Source organism: Penicillium mononematosum (assembly GCF_028829835.1).
Source record: "Penicillium mononematosum strain IBT 11891 chromosome Unknown utg000001l:1.0-4488741.0:1.0-4491989.0, whole genome shotgun sequence".
Taxonomy (NCBI): Eukaryota; Fungi; Ascomycota; class Eurotiomycetes; order Eurotiales; family Aspergillaceae; genus Penicillium; species Penicillium mononematosum.
The window spans coordinates 1,532,297-1,547,528 of NW_026643271.1; the positions used below are offsets into that span (position 1 = coordinate 1,532,297).

The window sequence follows — 15,232 nt, forward strand, 5'->3', positions numbered from 1 at the left end:
CAGAGGCGCTCCGTGGACTACACCATTCCCAAGGATGGCGTGCTGGCAAGGCTGGAAAACGGTGTTGGAACGGGCTCAGGTTCTTGGGCCGGGTAGAGGCACACGCCTTCCGACCTCAAAGTCTACTCTCCAAACTGGTCACCGTCTGACCTTGATTAAGGAGACTTGAGAGCAGCCACCGCAAGTGTTGGCCCCCCACCATTGAGAATCTCCTTGTAGTTGTGGGTATGATTCGGATACTCCCACTTCGAGAGTGAGCGTTCCCCCACTCACGACATACGTCTGTGAAGAGGTAGACCGTAATCTCGAGATGGAAGTCGGACGTTTGTTGTTGCCATGTTTCCAGTTCTTGGGTAATAAAGTTCAGAGTCTCAGATATATATCATGGTAGCTCTGCACCGAAATCATGCGAGTAGAGTCCTAATATAAGGGAGGGGCTTGGGACTCAGTTAGGGAGAGAAAGCAGCCAGAGTCTACGCGACTCGCCGAAGAAGGCTGGATGTCTGCAGAATTTTGGGATTCCGGCGTGGGGGGAGGCCGGAGCCTGAGTCTGCACGGCTCGCCAAAGAAGGTGGGATATCGGATGACGAAGCTTGAGACTCGGTCGGGGAGATGACGTCGCTGAATGAGTTCAAGCGAGTCGCCGAAACGGCGGGCCGCAAAGGGATCAGCACTGGCCTTCCGGAAGGACTCCTGAAGAATGATAGCCGGACCATGGCGACCGAGTCCAGTGTTTCATCTCGAAGCCATGACAGTAGTGGGACTCTGGGGTGTTTCCTGAATCTCAAACGCCCATCATCTGATGAGTGGAGGACCTTTGCTTTGACTTGCTCGCATGTGGTGGTCCCCCCTTCCGCTGGTCTCTCCCACGAGGATAAAAAGCGTAAGTACCTTTTACTTATATTTCGAGCCCCGTGGGATCCTGAACCTCAACATGATGAGGGGGAGAAAATGGCTGGGAATTAGTCTAGAGAGAGGTAGAAAGAAGTCAGGCAGAGGGAAGGAGGCTCGTGGGGAAAGGGAAGGAAAGAGCGTGAGAGAATAGAAAATGGAAATGGCGTCGGTGGTGTCAGCGATGACTTGGTAGGGCTTAGTTCACCCACCTCTCTAGCTGCTATGGGCTCAAATAAAATCTGCTAGGGTCTTTAAGAGTGAGTGTTGCGATGATATACAGATGAAGCGTCTAGTGAAAGTGAGGTTAAAGTGAGGTTAAAGTGAGAAGCTGTTATTGAACAATCCCAGTTAGGCACATATAATTCCGAGGTCGCGTATCTAATGTCCCAAGACAATTGTTTGCACCTTGACATCGTCTTTGTGGTCCTTCTGCCACTTCTTTGAATACCTGACCCCGAACCCTTTGCTGAAAACTTCCCGGACGGCCTCCAACGGCATCCCTTTGCACTCGGGGTAGAAGAAGACTACGAAAACCCAACCGAAGAAGCAGATTCCAGCATAAAACCCAAAAGCACCACTTGGGGTCCAACCCTTCATCATCGAAAGGAAGGTGGATGAAATGATGATATTAGTGCTCCAGCATGTAACGGTGTTCTAGTCCGGCTCGTTAGCATATGTGTTAAGGATATGGAATTGGGGGTAGACATACTAGCATAGTTCCCATTGCTCGCACTTCAAGAGGAATTAGCTCAGTACCGATCCAAGCAATAGTGGCGACACCGGATGAATAGCAAGCGACGTAGCAGATAATTGCGACGAGGACCAGGATGCCTGGCCAGCCGATGTTGTTACTCTCCACAACCAGAGTCTCGGTATCTATTGGGATATATCGGAACGCAATGACAGCGACGATCATGCAGAGAGACATTCCAAGGACGGTAATCGTCAGGATAATACGACGGCCGAACTTATCCACGAGTAGGAGATTGACAATCGAGAAGACGAAATTCGTACCGGAGACTGTGATGCCGACGGCTGTGGCATTGCTGAATCCGACAATAGAGAATAGCGTTGCTGCATAGTACATTAAGGTGTTGAAACCTCCAAGTTGGCTAATTGCCATGATCATGCAGGCGGTTAGAACTGCACGGCCGGTGGAGGGTGTGGTGAAAATGCGCTTGAAAGTGACCCAAAGGGATTCCTTGTCCATAGATACTTCTTGAAGGGATAACTCGATTGATCTAATTTTAGCTTGTCGTTGCTCAGCAGTCGACGTCGGGTATATCCGTAGAAGCACAGCTTGCGCTGCGTCGTGTTTGCCATGGGTAACCAGCTGTCGAGGCGATTCTGGGCAGACAAACAGTAACCCGGCGAGTGCAAGAGCTGGGGCAGCTCCGAGACCGACGGTTGCTCGCCACCCCTCGCCTTTTACCTCAGCAAAGCCCGCACCCAGGGCACTTGCAAGGAATTGACCGAACGTGACACTCATGTTATTGAACGCAACCATACGGCCGCGGTATTGCGCAGGCGCCAGCTCACCAACTGTGGATCGGTGAGCCCATCGAAGCAGTCATTGAGGAGGAAAATAACTTACTATAGAGAGGAACGATCATAGACGCGCTTCCTACCCCAAGGCCCACAACGAATCTTCCGGTCGCGAATTGGCCAACAGAAAAGGCGCATGTTTGGAGGACAGTTCCAACCACGAATACCAGGCACGCGCCCCAGATGGGTAAACGACGACCAAATCGATCGGCAGTGAGACCAGCTCCTACTGCACCGACCAGCGCACCGCCACTTGTGAGGGAGGTCACCATTTCCTGTTCACTTGAGCTAAGGACATGGCCGAGAGATGATCCGATTGTGACTAGAACGGCGGAGATGTATCCCGTGTCGTAGCCTGGATATCACCCTGTTAGTTACTCGTCTCTCACAGTTGCATATGTGAGAATAACATACCAAATAAGAGACCACCGATGGAAACCACAATGCAGATCAACCAAGCTGTCTTGGAGGCAGCTGTTGCCTCAATGCTGCTGAGGTCGGACTGGTCTTTGACATCGAAATGCTCAGCATGTTCTATCTGCTCGACGTTATCCTTGGATATATCCTCCAATTGCTTTTCTTCTTTGTCAAGGCTCATGTTTGTTGAGAATCTTAGAGGCAGGAATGTCAATTGATATTGGGGGTAACTATGGTGATAGAAGATGTGAGAGTCACAGGAGGGTTGTTCCCAGGCCATTGGGGTGATTTATAGCCATGTGCCAATCGACAATGCATCAATTCGTCTTACCATCGAGGATCCCGCAGCGATCGGCATGAGTGCCAAACCCTATTTCCCCACGGGGGTGGGGATAGATTACGCTGCCTATTGGTTTGTCGGGGAAAGGATTTGCGGGGAATTGGGCGTATTTGGGAAAGCCGGTGGCAAAATGAGACATTTGGAGATGATTGGATCACCCCTGCGGCATTGGCACGGAGTCAACTCATCACTTTAGGCGGGGAATACTTCCCCAACGAGAGTCTGATTCTCGAGGTGCTGTGACTGTCGTCATATTCCCCGCCATTCCCGCTTTTTCAGGGAAGTTAAACTGTTTATCGTACCCCATATCACCCTTCCTCAGTCTTGAGTGCCGCTTGGCGCTTGGCTGCTGAGCGTAAAGTGTAAGGCCCGAATAAAGAATATAGCGCTGTAGAGACAATGCCCCGGTGCCTAGCTCACCCCCGGCCTCCGGGGCTGTGGACGACGTCAGGATGCCGGAACTGTTCTTCCATTATGTCCGAACTGGAACCCGGCGCTGAGCCGCATTGATAATTGCCGCGCACAGAGAGAAGCTGTTAAACAAAAAACACAAAAACATACAACAGTGAGGATTCGCTGGTGGTCACCCACCCAACTACTAACTCACCGGCGTGTGGCTTGAGTACGGCTGAGCGGACGGGAAGCCCTATTTTCCACACCCTATGGTCGTATGTATTAGATTACTTGTTAGAGATAATGATATAATCTAGATGATGGATGGATGATCAGGGTACGAGATACGAGATATTCCGTAAGGGGTTGCCAATTAGGGTGAGGCTAGAAAGTTCGGTGGGTCTGGAATGGGTCATGGACGCGTTCATATCTTGAAGTCACCATTTGACCAGATCAATTCCTTGATTCCCATTACAGCAAGAACCCCCACTCCCCACTTCTCGCCTCTATCCACTTTCCCGGATATTGCTTCAATCCAGTGCCACCAATGGTCTTGACCCTTCCGATTGAAATAAAACGGGATGCAACTAGAGCAGAGGAGTGCAGGGGCATTGTGAATTAATGTACTTTCGTTCGGTTTTCCGTCACTCATAACCCTTCACCTAATGTTCCCGACATTCTTTCGAGTATCCCCGAGCTGAGTGCCCTACTTCGCTCTCTTGATCGGAAGCAGCCGATGACCTCATTGGCCGACAGCTTGCTTTTCACTAGTCCGTATTAGGAATATTCATGTCCCGAACCGTGCCACGTGATCATGTTTACCAGCCATGCTTGCCCAGCTGAGCTCCTTGTTGATCATCCTCTTCGACAACTATTGATATCACATTCTCCCGTCGGCTTGCGGGGAGTAACTCTGTCATGAATACTATTAGGCCATCCATTCCTCGTTTGTCTGCCTTGCTTGGCGAAAAACCGTTTCCTATCCCTTCTCCCGGGCCACCTTTACCGCCCGGCATACTCGTTGATGAAGAGATCTCGCCAGTATATGATTCCAAGTACTTCTACCCAGCGAAGCCTGGCGAGGTACTCGCCGATCGTTACCAAATACTGGTCAAGGTTGGCTGGGGCGTGTCTTCAACAGTATGGCTTGCGCGTGATTTACAAGGGTAACCTTCAATAATTTCTGTTCAATTCGAAGCCCTCTGTCTATCTCTAACAGTTGTAGGCATATCGAAGAGCCAGAGAGCGTTGTGGCAGTGAAAATTGCCGATAACAATGCAAGTTCCGCTGGTCATGAGCGCGTGGTTGAAGAGTACATTTCCACGGTAGACCCATCACATCGCGGTCGCTCACTCATGCGAACCTTACTAGACTCTTTTGAAGTTAAAGGTCTAGAAGGTTCTCATTTGTGTCTTGTGTATCCGCCTATGAGGGAGCCATTGTCGATGTATCAGCGGCGCTTTGACGATAGGAAGATGCCACTACCACTTATTAAAACATATATTCGTGCTCTTCTTACGGGGCTTGATTATCTCCATAAAGAATGCAGGATAGTCCATACAGGTAATTTCATATTCAGCCTTGCTTCCCGTTGGTGATGCTGAGCCCAGCCATCTAGACCTAAAGCTCGAAAACATCATGGTCTCATTTGAGGATCCAACTGTGCTCGCTGATTTCATGGATTCTCAGCTTGAAAAACCGATGGCTTTCAAGCTTGATTCGGCGGGGCGACCAGTGTATCAATCCCGTAGCGACTTCGGACCACTCAAAAGCCCGAGTAGTATACCACAGCTTGTCGACTTTGGCTTAGCAATTCGACTTGAGGAAGACGACGACTGGGGCGTCTGGCCTATTCAGCCAGACCACTATCGTGCCCCGGAGGTGATACTAGGTAATGGATGGCAAATGCCTGCGGACATTTGGAATCTTGGCGTTCTTGTGCGTCTCTTTGTTCTCTAAAGTTGTTGCATCCACTAATGCTAGGCCAGTTGTGGGATATGATCGAAGGCAAAGAGCTATTTCGGCATATCCATGATGAACAAGGTCACTACGATGCTAAATTACACATCACCGAGATGATAGCCTTACTCGGTCCACCCCATCCAGAGGTCATACAAAGGTATCAATACATGCGAGAGTACTCATGGCCGCAATCTGTCAGACGAGAAGACGATAGAGTATGCGGGACCGCGGAGGAGTACTTCGGTGGGCCATTCTTTGACAATAATGGTATGATATTACTGGGTTCCCTATCCCGGACGGATTATTCTCAGACTCACGAAACATCTTAGGTCGCTTTCTCTATGAAGATATGATCCCCGACCGGAAACTAGGAGACACCGTTTCCTTCCTTGGGGGAGAGGAGAGGGAAGCGTTTCTGGATCTCGCCAAGCAAATGCTTGTCTGGCATCCGAATATAAGAAAAACAGCAGGCGAACTAGCGGGTCATCCTTTTCTTCAACTAAAGCAAACAAGTGTCTGATTTATGCGAACATTAGGCCTTTATTTACTAACTACTACAAAAAGACGATCCCTTTGCAAGGTCTTACAATATCGCTCGCAGATTGAATCCGCTAGTCAAGAAGAATTTGTAGTAAATGCGCGATTCGAATAAGAAGGGAACAGGAAGAAGATGGAGCAGGGGTCACTTGACTTCTAAGCCCCTTATCAATGGGACATATATTTCATATAAGGCCTAGTTCCTTCAGGACCTCTTCCTCGAGGTTGGTTTGGTCATCCTTTGAAAACCCCTTGGGAGGATTCGCACCAGCTTTGCGAACCCAACCTTGACGGAGGTCTGAAGATTCCTCTACCTGTTCCCTCTGCAACCACCTTATCTGAACCACTGTGCTGAACTTTCCTTCCCTGGATCTCTTCGTTGAGTGGTCGATAATCCGGAGCGCCTTGATAAGTTTTGTATGGCACTCCCCTCGGGGCAGCAGATAGGACGACTGGTTTTTGAACATAGTATACCAGCTAAAGGACAGGTTCGAGTTACCCAAGACCGTATCCTTATAGCCATATTCGTAGGCGAATGGGAAGAAGCCCGCCATATCCCAGTCAATAATGCCGGCTAGCTCGTATTTTGTAGATCCCTTTCTAACGAGAATGTTGCGGGGCTCAAGGTCGTTGTGGCATAAGACGGCATGCTTCTGGAGCTCATCGAGCTCGGAGTTGGACAAGTCAATCTGACCTATATCTTCATGTGCAGACTGAATTGTTATTCCGTCGCCAAGCTCCAACAGCTTCCAATCAGGTGGTTTCTTATTATCCGATGGGAGGAGTCCTTGCAAGAACTCCTTGGCACTTGGAAAAAATCCATGGGTCAGATCACCGATCGCAATCTTGACGGGCTGGGGAGAGTTATCGTCGATTGATATGTAAGGGGTACCCTTCAGGCTTTGGCCAAGGTCTAGCTTCTGAAGCTTATCCACAGCAAGAATGACATTATTCACCAGCTCCAGCTGATTGGTTTCGTCAAGCGTATCCCACACATCCTCGAGGGTAATCGTTCCCGTAAAATATGGAGTCACAAAGTAGTCGACTTCTGTCGCTGCAGTAGTTGTGGTGCGCACCTGCAAGACTGACGGAATGAGATCGTTGAGGTGAGAGCTTGCTAAACGCTGAAAAGTTGCCAATGCGGCCAATGACCTTCCCGATTTCTCCAGTCGGACAATAAGATCCTTGGGGTAGTCCAGAAGCGGCGCGGTCTCAAGCTGAATTCTAAACGTACACGTGTTAAATGTGTTTGAGATGATGCTGTAGCTAGTTGACTTGAGATCGATGACGTCTGGGAGGATTTCGGAGAGAATATTCTCGTCTGGGACGAGAAGCTTTTCAACTAAGCCCATCTTCTCAGCGTGGAAGACAGCTATCTGAGATGTTGGCAAAAGAGCCAGGAGAAATCATGTAGATTGGGCAGGAATGGATTAACCTTTGACGAGATCCTTTATGTGAGGATGCGGGGTCGCAAAATCGGCACTAAGGCTGGTATGTATAGTGGCTATGCAAAGTTGCCTTGAAAGGAAAATCTGAAGGAAGTTGTACAAAATAGGTGTCTATTTTGATTATCGCAAGATAACGAGCGTCAGGTTTCTACCTCGGCATTCTCGTCTCGTTTCACCAACTATAGCAAAAAGGACGTTTGTCTTTTGAAACCATTCCACGTTGGCAAAAGTTACCTAGGTAGAGTTTACAATCTACATGGTTGCCTCGGGAGTAAGACTTTCTCCATTTCTACATATATGTGACCATCCTAAATCCTGATAGATGCCCTTGTGACACCCGTGGACGCCCAAGGATCACTAATCAACATTGGCAGGTACTAGATGAGCCAGTATAATTCAGCCCACAAGTGCCACACTTATTCTGATCAACAGGGAGCTGGGTGATTGAGGTAGCCACTAAAGAGTTACGGCTTAGTGACTGTCAATAGAAACACATACCAGTAATGTCCTTGATGGGATCAAAGGTATAAGTGTGATGAAGAGCAGAACAACGGTCGTAGAAGAAATGAGCACGTGGAATGAAAGCGGAAGATGTGTGTGGATAGCGTCTTAACTTTGCGGTTAGTGGAAAATCAGAACTGGGCATTGATCGTGTCTGTATAGGTGTCTAATGAGCTAGAGTGGTAGTGCTTTTGGAAAGGGGGGGCTATCCCACCTCTTCCTTTTTTATCCATATACATGCGTCCACTGACTTACTGACAGCGAGTGCATTGGCCGTGCAGCCATCGTGTGCCATCTGCACGCGATATGTATTCAATCATATACTTAAATACTGCCAAGTCTCTTAATGTACAATGTGCCTAGTCCTGCGTCCAGCCCTCTAAAATCACATCCATCATTTCGCCCTTAAGCAAGCTCTCATATACCATGCTCACCGAGCTTCCTATGCTCTTTTTGCCCATTGTGGGAAGGCCTTTCTGTGCGTTGAACAAAGGATCGTCTTGGAGGCCACGGTTCATAGGGATATTCAGCTTCGAGCGCACCCAAGTATATATTTGTGCAGTTCCCCCACCAAGCTGCATCGCCACCTCCTCGGGGGAAATAGTCGGACCGGGGTAAAACATTTCCTCCGCTGTACTGGACACAACTGTCTGAAAATGCTTCTTAAAGGCCATCATCGTTGACATTGAACAATCGGGGCTGTGAGTGGCCACGTATTCGTTGACTGTCAACATAACAGCATCAACGACTGACAAGACACGGTCTTTCCAAGTATTGGAGTTTGCGCGATACCAGCTCGACTGAACAATGGGGAGGAGTGCCGCGCATAGTGTCCCAAGTTGTGAATCCTTCAAGCCGAGTCCATACAAGGCTCCTCTTGCGGTGAAGTCCTTCATCTTTGTGCGGAGTGTTGAAAGGAATCGGACGTGGTTCGCTCGGATCTCAACACCCTGGCATGAGACATATATGTGACAGGCACTCATATGTGCCAACAGATCTGCAGCCTCCATAGTGCGTCGGGCTGAAATCAGAGCGAGAGAGTTGATACCTTGATTATGCATCTCAGCTGACATGACGTGGGCGGAGACCGGGTGTGCCAGGGCTGCTAACTCAGACATGTACGCTGACATGTTGATGTCGATTCCCTTCATGGTGAAGTTCTCTTGTGCGGTGGCATTAAGGTTGGCCTCGAGTCCATTATTCGTTGCGGGGTTGATCATCTCAGTGACTTGGGACCAAAGCATTCGTCCTATCATCTGAATGGCCAAGCGAGCCTTATCCATAGCAGACGTGACGGCAGCTGCTTGAAAATTTCCACCAGAGTACACTTTTCCACTTGAACCATCCTCTTGTTTGCTCGTATCCACCAGAGGGTTATCTGATGTGGAGTTGAGCTCCACTTCGAGCTGATGTTGTGCCAAGAGAAGGTCCTCAATATAAGGTCCAATCCACTGAGGAGCTGTTCTTGTTGAATACCGATCTTGGCAGAGCCCGTCGCCAGATGCCTCCTGTGACTCTAGGCCAACAACAAACTTGGAACCCTTCAAGAAGCGCCGGATATTGCTTGCCACCTCGATTTGTCCAGCGTGAGGTCGAGTCGCGTGAACAAAGGGATGAGCCCACTCTACATTTCCGGCCAAGCACTCGGAAGCAAAAGCCGTCAACATTTGAGACAACAACGCAAGCTGCTGCGCATCATACAATCCCAAGCTTGCCACTGCCACAGAAGGAGCAGTGCCGTTGATTAGCCCAAGTCCCTCCTTTGGGCCGAGTCCCGACGGGGAGAGCCCGCTCATCTTCAATGCCTCAGACGAAGGCATAACTATGGCTTGTGCACCCTTACCCACCTGGACAAAGACATCTGGGTTGCCCATAATTGCTCCAGCAATATATGCCATGGGCATGAGATCTCCAGATGCAGAAATGGTCCCCCGAAGAGGAATTAGAGGTGTAATGCCGTTGTGCAGTAGGTCAATAAGGCTCATGAGCACGCACTTGCGGATGGCACTGTGACCCCTAAGGTTCTGGTTGGTACGGGCCACGATGGCGGCTCGAACCCAGGCGAGAGGCATCACATGGGATGGTTCCCGCTCCGAGTTGCTGGCCGGATCCTTGTCAGCCGTAGTGATAATTCCGCTTTGGATAAATTGGAGCAGATGAGTCTGCAGGTCGATGAGTTCGTTGGTTCTAGTGTCGGCACTGCCACCGAAACCAGTGTTGACGCCGTAGATGACACATTTCCGAGAGATGACATCTGCTAGAGTGTCGACGGAGATCTCGAGCCGCTTGGCGAGACACTCGTCCGTGCTGATAGTGGGCTCGACTCCATGACGGGCGACGGCGACTATGGAGGCAATGTCGAGGTCGTTGCCGTTGAGAACAATGCTTCGCTTCTTGTCCTTCAGGTCACGTACGCGCCCCAGCAGTTGGAGCGTTGCGTTCACATGAGCCGATTGGCTGTGCCTCTTCAGGGTCATGATAAGGCAGAGATAGAAAAAGGTATAATGCCTCAACTCCAGCTGTTGTGTTATTGTCTATTCGGTTACCAAGAATTCAGGCGAATATGTGAAAGTTCGATTGAGGAACGCGAAAGGAAATAGAAAAAGGAAAGATAGAGATATATGTAGTTTATTCGCTACATATTGCAATGATGGATTTCAAAATTATCGGTAGTGGGATCTGGATATGCAAGGGCCTGACCTCATCAGCTTCCCTCCGAGTGAAAATATCCCTGTGAGTCGGCTATACTACGTAGTACGTGCTGTATTAGTCCCGCTAGATTGGGATTTAAACTAGTACTCAGCTGATCGGCACTAGTGACAACAAATCCACTAGGAACTTTAGTCCAATTGGCCTGTCAGATTTGATAGTCTAGAACTTAGCTTTGGCAAATCTTCAATCTCATCCATCTCACGTCGCACCCCAAGCCCCGACATCTGCGTAGACCTCTCTCTATACGGTCGTTACTGCCGGAAAAGGATTACCTAGATACTCCGTACTGTTCTTTTCGCCACCATTATATAGTTCGGGACTCAAGTGCCGGGGCTCCAGGGTCCCGGGGTGAACCGAAGGCCTCGAGATCTACTCCGTCCACCCTATGTAGTGATATCATCGTACTTTGGCAACCTTGGAAGCTGTTCCCGGGCTCCGGGTAGCAACGCTCGGCCCTGGATGACTTGGGAATCGACCCCACATGTCAAGCTTGTGCCTGATTTACATGAAAAAGAAAACCTATTAATGGATTGATAGATTATGTATACAACATATATAGTCCGCAATTATATAATCGCCTCAAAATGAAAGTAAAATAGGCGATAAGTTGTATATCTACATATGTACGTTTTAAATCAATATCGACCGAAGTCCCATTGTGGCACACTTCGTCGCGTATTGCCACCCAAAATTGACTGATCAGGACATTCTGAATCCTTGCTTAGCTGAACGCGCACACTGAGATCCTTAAGTATAGTATGCGCACCAATATATGGAGTATGGAGTACTTTCCGTACGGTACTCCATATGTAGACATCGACCCAGATTAAGTAAATTGTCGAATTTAGCTGAACACAGCGCATACCTTGTTGATCAAGACTAACCAAATCTATCAAACGGAATGCGCCCGGGTGGGCCATAATGGAGACTACAACGACGTGAAGACATAAAATCAGGGTTCCATACCTAAATATGCACGCAACCGGAATTGTCGATTACTCTTCAGGTCTTGGCCAGCAAATTCCGGGTCTTCAGCTGGAACCCACTATTTCCACTAGGCTTTCAGAAACTTGAAAATGAGACGAATAAGCCCGTATTCGGTGGGGCAATGAAAGGGGAGATTTACTTTCACTAGTATCGAACTAGTGAACATGGACGGGGTACGGAGTAGCAACACTTCATTCTAGACATCTCAGATCTCAATCCTCACGTGGGTATGAAATAACATAAATCACACTGAGCTCTTATTTTTAAATTCCCCAATGTCCCTAACAGCCTGTTCCAGCTAGATCAATTCACAAGCCAATGGCGTGTTGATTCCTCAAGACTGCAGCAGCGACGTGTCAACCTTCCCGCCCCACACCCGCCTTGCAGCTGAGCTTTCTCTCCCTTCGCTCATCCCCGTAGATGTCTGTTGGATTTGGATAATTCCGTTCTTCTCAGGATATTCGTATTTCCGCACTTAAAACTCGAGATGAGTTTCGGGTTCGGTGTTGGGGATTTTCTCACTGTGATCACGCTGGGTCGTCTACCGCACAACTTACCGCTCCAACCCAAGAGCTCTTGGGCGACCTCGGGGAGAGGTGGGGCAGAATTTGGTCTCGTCGACCGAAAGGATCGTTCTCAAAATTATCAGAAATCCTTTTCGTCTTTACCTTTTCATTTTGTTTCTCCCGTAATCGAGCAAGTCGTCGACGATCTCTACACGGGTCGGTGATCCACTTCTTCCCACGAGTATCTAGGTCCACGGGTACCCGTGGACAACATTTGATTACGTCAGGTTGACATGTCAACAAGAATGCCGTGTCGACGAATGACAGGATCGTCCGCGGCAATCAATTCGCACCCTACTGTAAAGATCCCCCCCAATTTTCCACTTACCCCTGACATAGCAAGCTTTCTTTCCCAATTCGAAGTTCGTCGGCCTGAGGCCACAACACAACGCAGGACTAGATCGACGGCGTCAACGCAACAACTCTATCCTCCAGAGTGGGTGGTGGATATCTCAGTGGTACGCAAAGAGCTTAAGCAGTTCTACGACACTCACAAATCATCCGAACTTGTCATTCAACGGCTGGGGCCGCCGAAACACAAAGAGTCGAAAACAGCCCGCCAAGCTAGTCCGCCGCAGGGAGCATCCGCGACGCAAGAAATCACGTCACCAAGGCGTGTCGCCGACAGGCCGATCACCGCCAGTTCCAGTGCAAGGCTTAGAGCAGGCACTCATCCTCCACTACTACCGTCCTTGAAAGAAATGGCACCTAACGAGCCGGAAGGTGGCGGCCAGTCTTCGACTGTCCAGGCTTCCGCTGACCAACGACAACCAGCCGACCAACACGACAATAGAGGACCTCAACCACAGGACAGATATCGGTCACGAAGTCGTCCGTCTCGATCAAGGAGTCGATGTACACGTCCCAATTCATCCGAGTCAATCGAAAGGTTTGGACCGAGAGACCTAAGACCAGTGAAATCCCAGGACGACGTTCGCCGTCGGGGAAAACACGTCAAAGCCAAGAAGGCGAGCCACGCGGCTGTAGATGAATCTGACAAGGGAGCCCGTCTTTGGGGCTCCGACAAAGACAACGACGTCTATGCCGGTCCGGTGGAGGTCATCAATTCGGTCGCCGTAACAGATGATTCTGCACAGCTTGAAAGAATGACACTGGCAAATAACAGTGACACTGATACCGAGGGGGAAGTTGACCCGGATGATCAAATGATCGCCGAAGGACGTGTAAAGGACGAGGCTCTACTTGCGCAAAATGGGTTTGATCCTATCTTTATAGAAGGAAAATACCCGGGAGAAATTCCCGAAGAGATCGCTGATTATCTGCCAGAGGACCGCACCAAACCATCCTGGCAGATGGTAGGATCAAACAGAAGCATCTTCTGGATTTTCGGGTACAATGATATCGTCGATGTTATCGACGATCCCGCCTGCCTCCTCGACGACGAAATAGTCGGCGTGCCCAATGGAGTTCACCCGGCGTCTTTCCTGTTTGCCCGCTATGCCAACGAGGATAAGCTACCCCGCCCCGTTCTTCACAAGTACTTTGACGGCAGGGCCCCTGCCCCTACCCCTACCACGCCTTTCGTCATACCAGCCTTTGATATACCGCCTCTGGTCTCCGATGAACCAACCAACCACCAATTGCGGAACCTATACCCTCTTGGCCGAACCCACGACTTTCCAAGTCACCTTCTTTGCCTACGTGTGAAGTCCAAGAAAAAGCTGGAAAAGACTCGTGATATGGTCCAGGAAAAGTTGCGTGGCGCCTTCGATTTTGAAAAAGATGATCTTTGGTTCCGAGGAATGAACCTGAAGTCGCTGATGCTGTCAATGTCATTCTTTGTTCCGGTCATATCGACTTCAAATTCCGACAACGAGTTCGGCCCTGGAATTTACGCCACCAATGACTTCCTCGAAGGAGCCAAATATGCCCAACCCCAAGGAGCTGTCATGATCTTCAAGAATCCCGACTTCAGAGACCTTTCGGTGTGGGAGCCGGACAAAGACGAATGGAACAATCTGACGGCGACATGGCTTAATATCCACAAAAGAAATCTTACAATATCTGATTCTCACAATGATGCCGACGTTATCAAAGGGCCGATTTCGTCGGACCAACACGAAGCCCGGAAGCGTGGCTTTTATCCATCGCAGAGCGGAATCCCCCAAATTACTTGCATTAGCTACGATAGCTGCAGGGCCCTCGCCAAGTCGTTGGTCGCAATTATCTATTTTCACCAATAACTGCGCGAAGTGAATTACTCCATGATTTGTTACATGGTTGCTCCTCTACGTATTGCTATGTGAGTATTGTTACTCAGCCTTTGTCGAAAAGGCGATCTGTCTTGCACCCGTCCGGCGTTGTTCGCTGTCGTCCGCCGTCAATCACTGTGATGGACCCGGAAGGCAGACCGGGGTTATCTATAAAAGACACCCCTGGCCCCCAAATCCAGTTAATATTCTTCTCAGGTATCCATCTAGTCAATCAATACCCTTTAGATGCTCTTCAAGAAACACCCCTATGCTGGGCAGCTCGGCATGGCCGTGGCAATCTGGTCCGATTGTTAATAGAAAACGGCGCCAATCGCAACCACAAAGTCTGGTTAGGTTATACTCCACTACATCCTGCAGCCCTGAACGACTATAATGAGATAGCATAACTAATACTCGACAATGGTGGTGATCCAATGTGCGGCGACGTACAAGTTTACTTACCACTCCACGTTATAGTTATAACTGGATCAGAGAGGGTGGCGCGTCTCTTATTATAACGAGGAGTGCACCCGCACGGTAGAGATTTTGAAGGCCACACTCCACTATGGCTAGCCTGTATCTTCGGTCATGAAACAATGGCAATGGCAACCCTCTTACTTGATTGGGATGCTGATATACAGCCCAAAAAAGTTTTTGGACGCCTGTCTGTCGACTGCAGCGGAATATGGTACGATACGCTAGTTCAATTGTTTCTAG

General features: G+C 49.3%; 6 protein-coding genes across 6 annotated transcripts; 3 read left to right on the forward strand and 3 right to left on the reverse strand.

Moving 5' to 3' along the window:
- Positions 1–612: 612 nt before the first annotated feature.
- N7519_000550 (uncharacterized protein) lies at positions 613–966 on the forward strand (the record flags this gene model as incomplete). Its single annotated transcript, XM_057287328.1, has 2 exons — positions 613–883; positions 911–966. The coding sequence occupies 2 exons, from the start codon at positions 613–615 to the stop codon at positions 964–966; spliced, it is 327 nt and encodes a 108-aa protein (XP_057153411.1).
- A 306-nt stretch (positions 967–1,272) lies between these two features.
- On the reverse strand, positions 1,273–3,037 carry N7519_000551 (myo-inositol transporter; the record flags this gene model as incomplete). The annotated part of the gene is made up of 4 exons (XM_057287329.1): positions 1,273–1,548; positions 1,604–2,436; positions 2,489–2,794; positions 2,854–3,037. The coding sequence occupies 4 exons, from the start codon at positions 3,035–3,037 to the stop codon at positions 1,273–1,275; spliced, it is 1,599 nt and encodes a 532-aa protein (XP_057153412.1).
- Positions 3,038–4,507: 1,470 nt separating this feature from the next.
- On the forward strand, positions 4,508–6,071 carry N7519_000552 (putative protein kinase; the record flags this gene model as incomplete). Its single annotated transcript, XM_057287330.1, is given in 5 exon segments — positions 4,508–4,755; positions 4,815–5,152; positions 5,169–5,527; positions 5,578–5,818; positions 5,881–6,071. 5 exon segments carry the CDS (start codon positions 4,508–4,510, stop codon positions 6,069–6,071), a joined length of 1,377 nt encoding a protein of 458 aa, XP_057153413.1.
- Positions 6,072–6,273: 202 nt separating this feature from the next.
- Positions 6,274–7,440, reverse strand: N7519_000553 (aminoglycoside phosphotransferase family protein; the record flags this gene model as incomplete). Its single annotated transcript, XM_057287331.1, has 1 exon — positions 6,274–7,440. One exon carries the CDS (start codon positions 7,438–7,440, stop codon positions 6,274–6,276), a length of 1,167 nt encoding a protein of 388 aa, XP_057153414.1.
- A 956-nt stretch (positions 7,441–8,396) lies between these two features.
- N7519_000554 (aromatic amino acid ammonia-lyase) lies at positions 8,397–10,514 on the reverse strand (the record flags this gene model as incomplete). The annotated part of the gene is made up of 1 exon (XM_057287332.1): positions 8,397–10,514. The coding sequence occupies one exon, from the start codon at positions 10,512–10,514 to the stop codon at positions 8,397–8,399; it is 2,118 nt and encodes a 705-aa protein (XP_057153415.1).
- A 2,048-nt stretch (positions 10,515–12,562) lies between these two features.
- On the forward strand, positions 12,563–14,506 carry N7519_000555 (uncharacterized protein; the record flags this gene model as incomplete). Its single annotated transcript, XM_057287333.1, has 1 exon — positions 12,563–14,506. The coding sequence occupies one exon, from the start codon at positions 12,563–12,565 to the stop codon at positions 14,504–14,506; it is 1,944 nt and encodes a 647-aa protein (XP_057153416.1).
- Between the last annotated feature and the right edge of the window lie 726 nt (positions 14,507–15,232).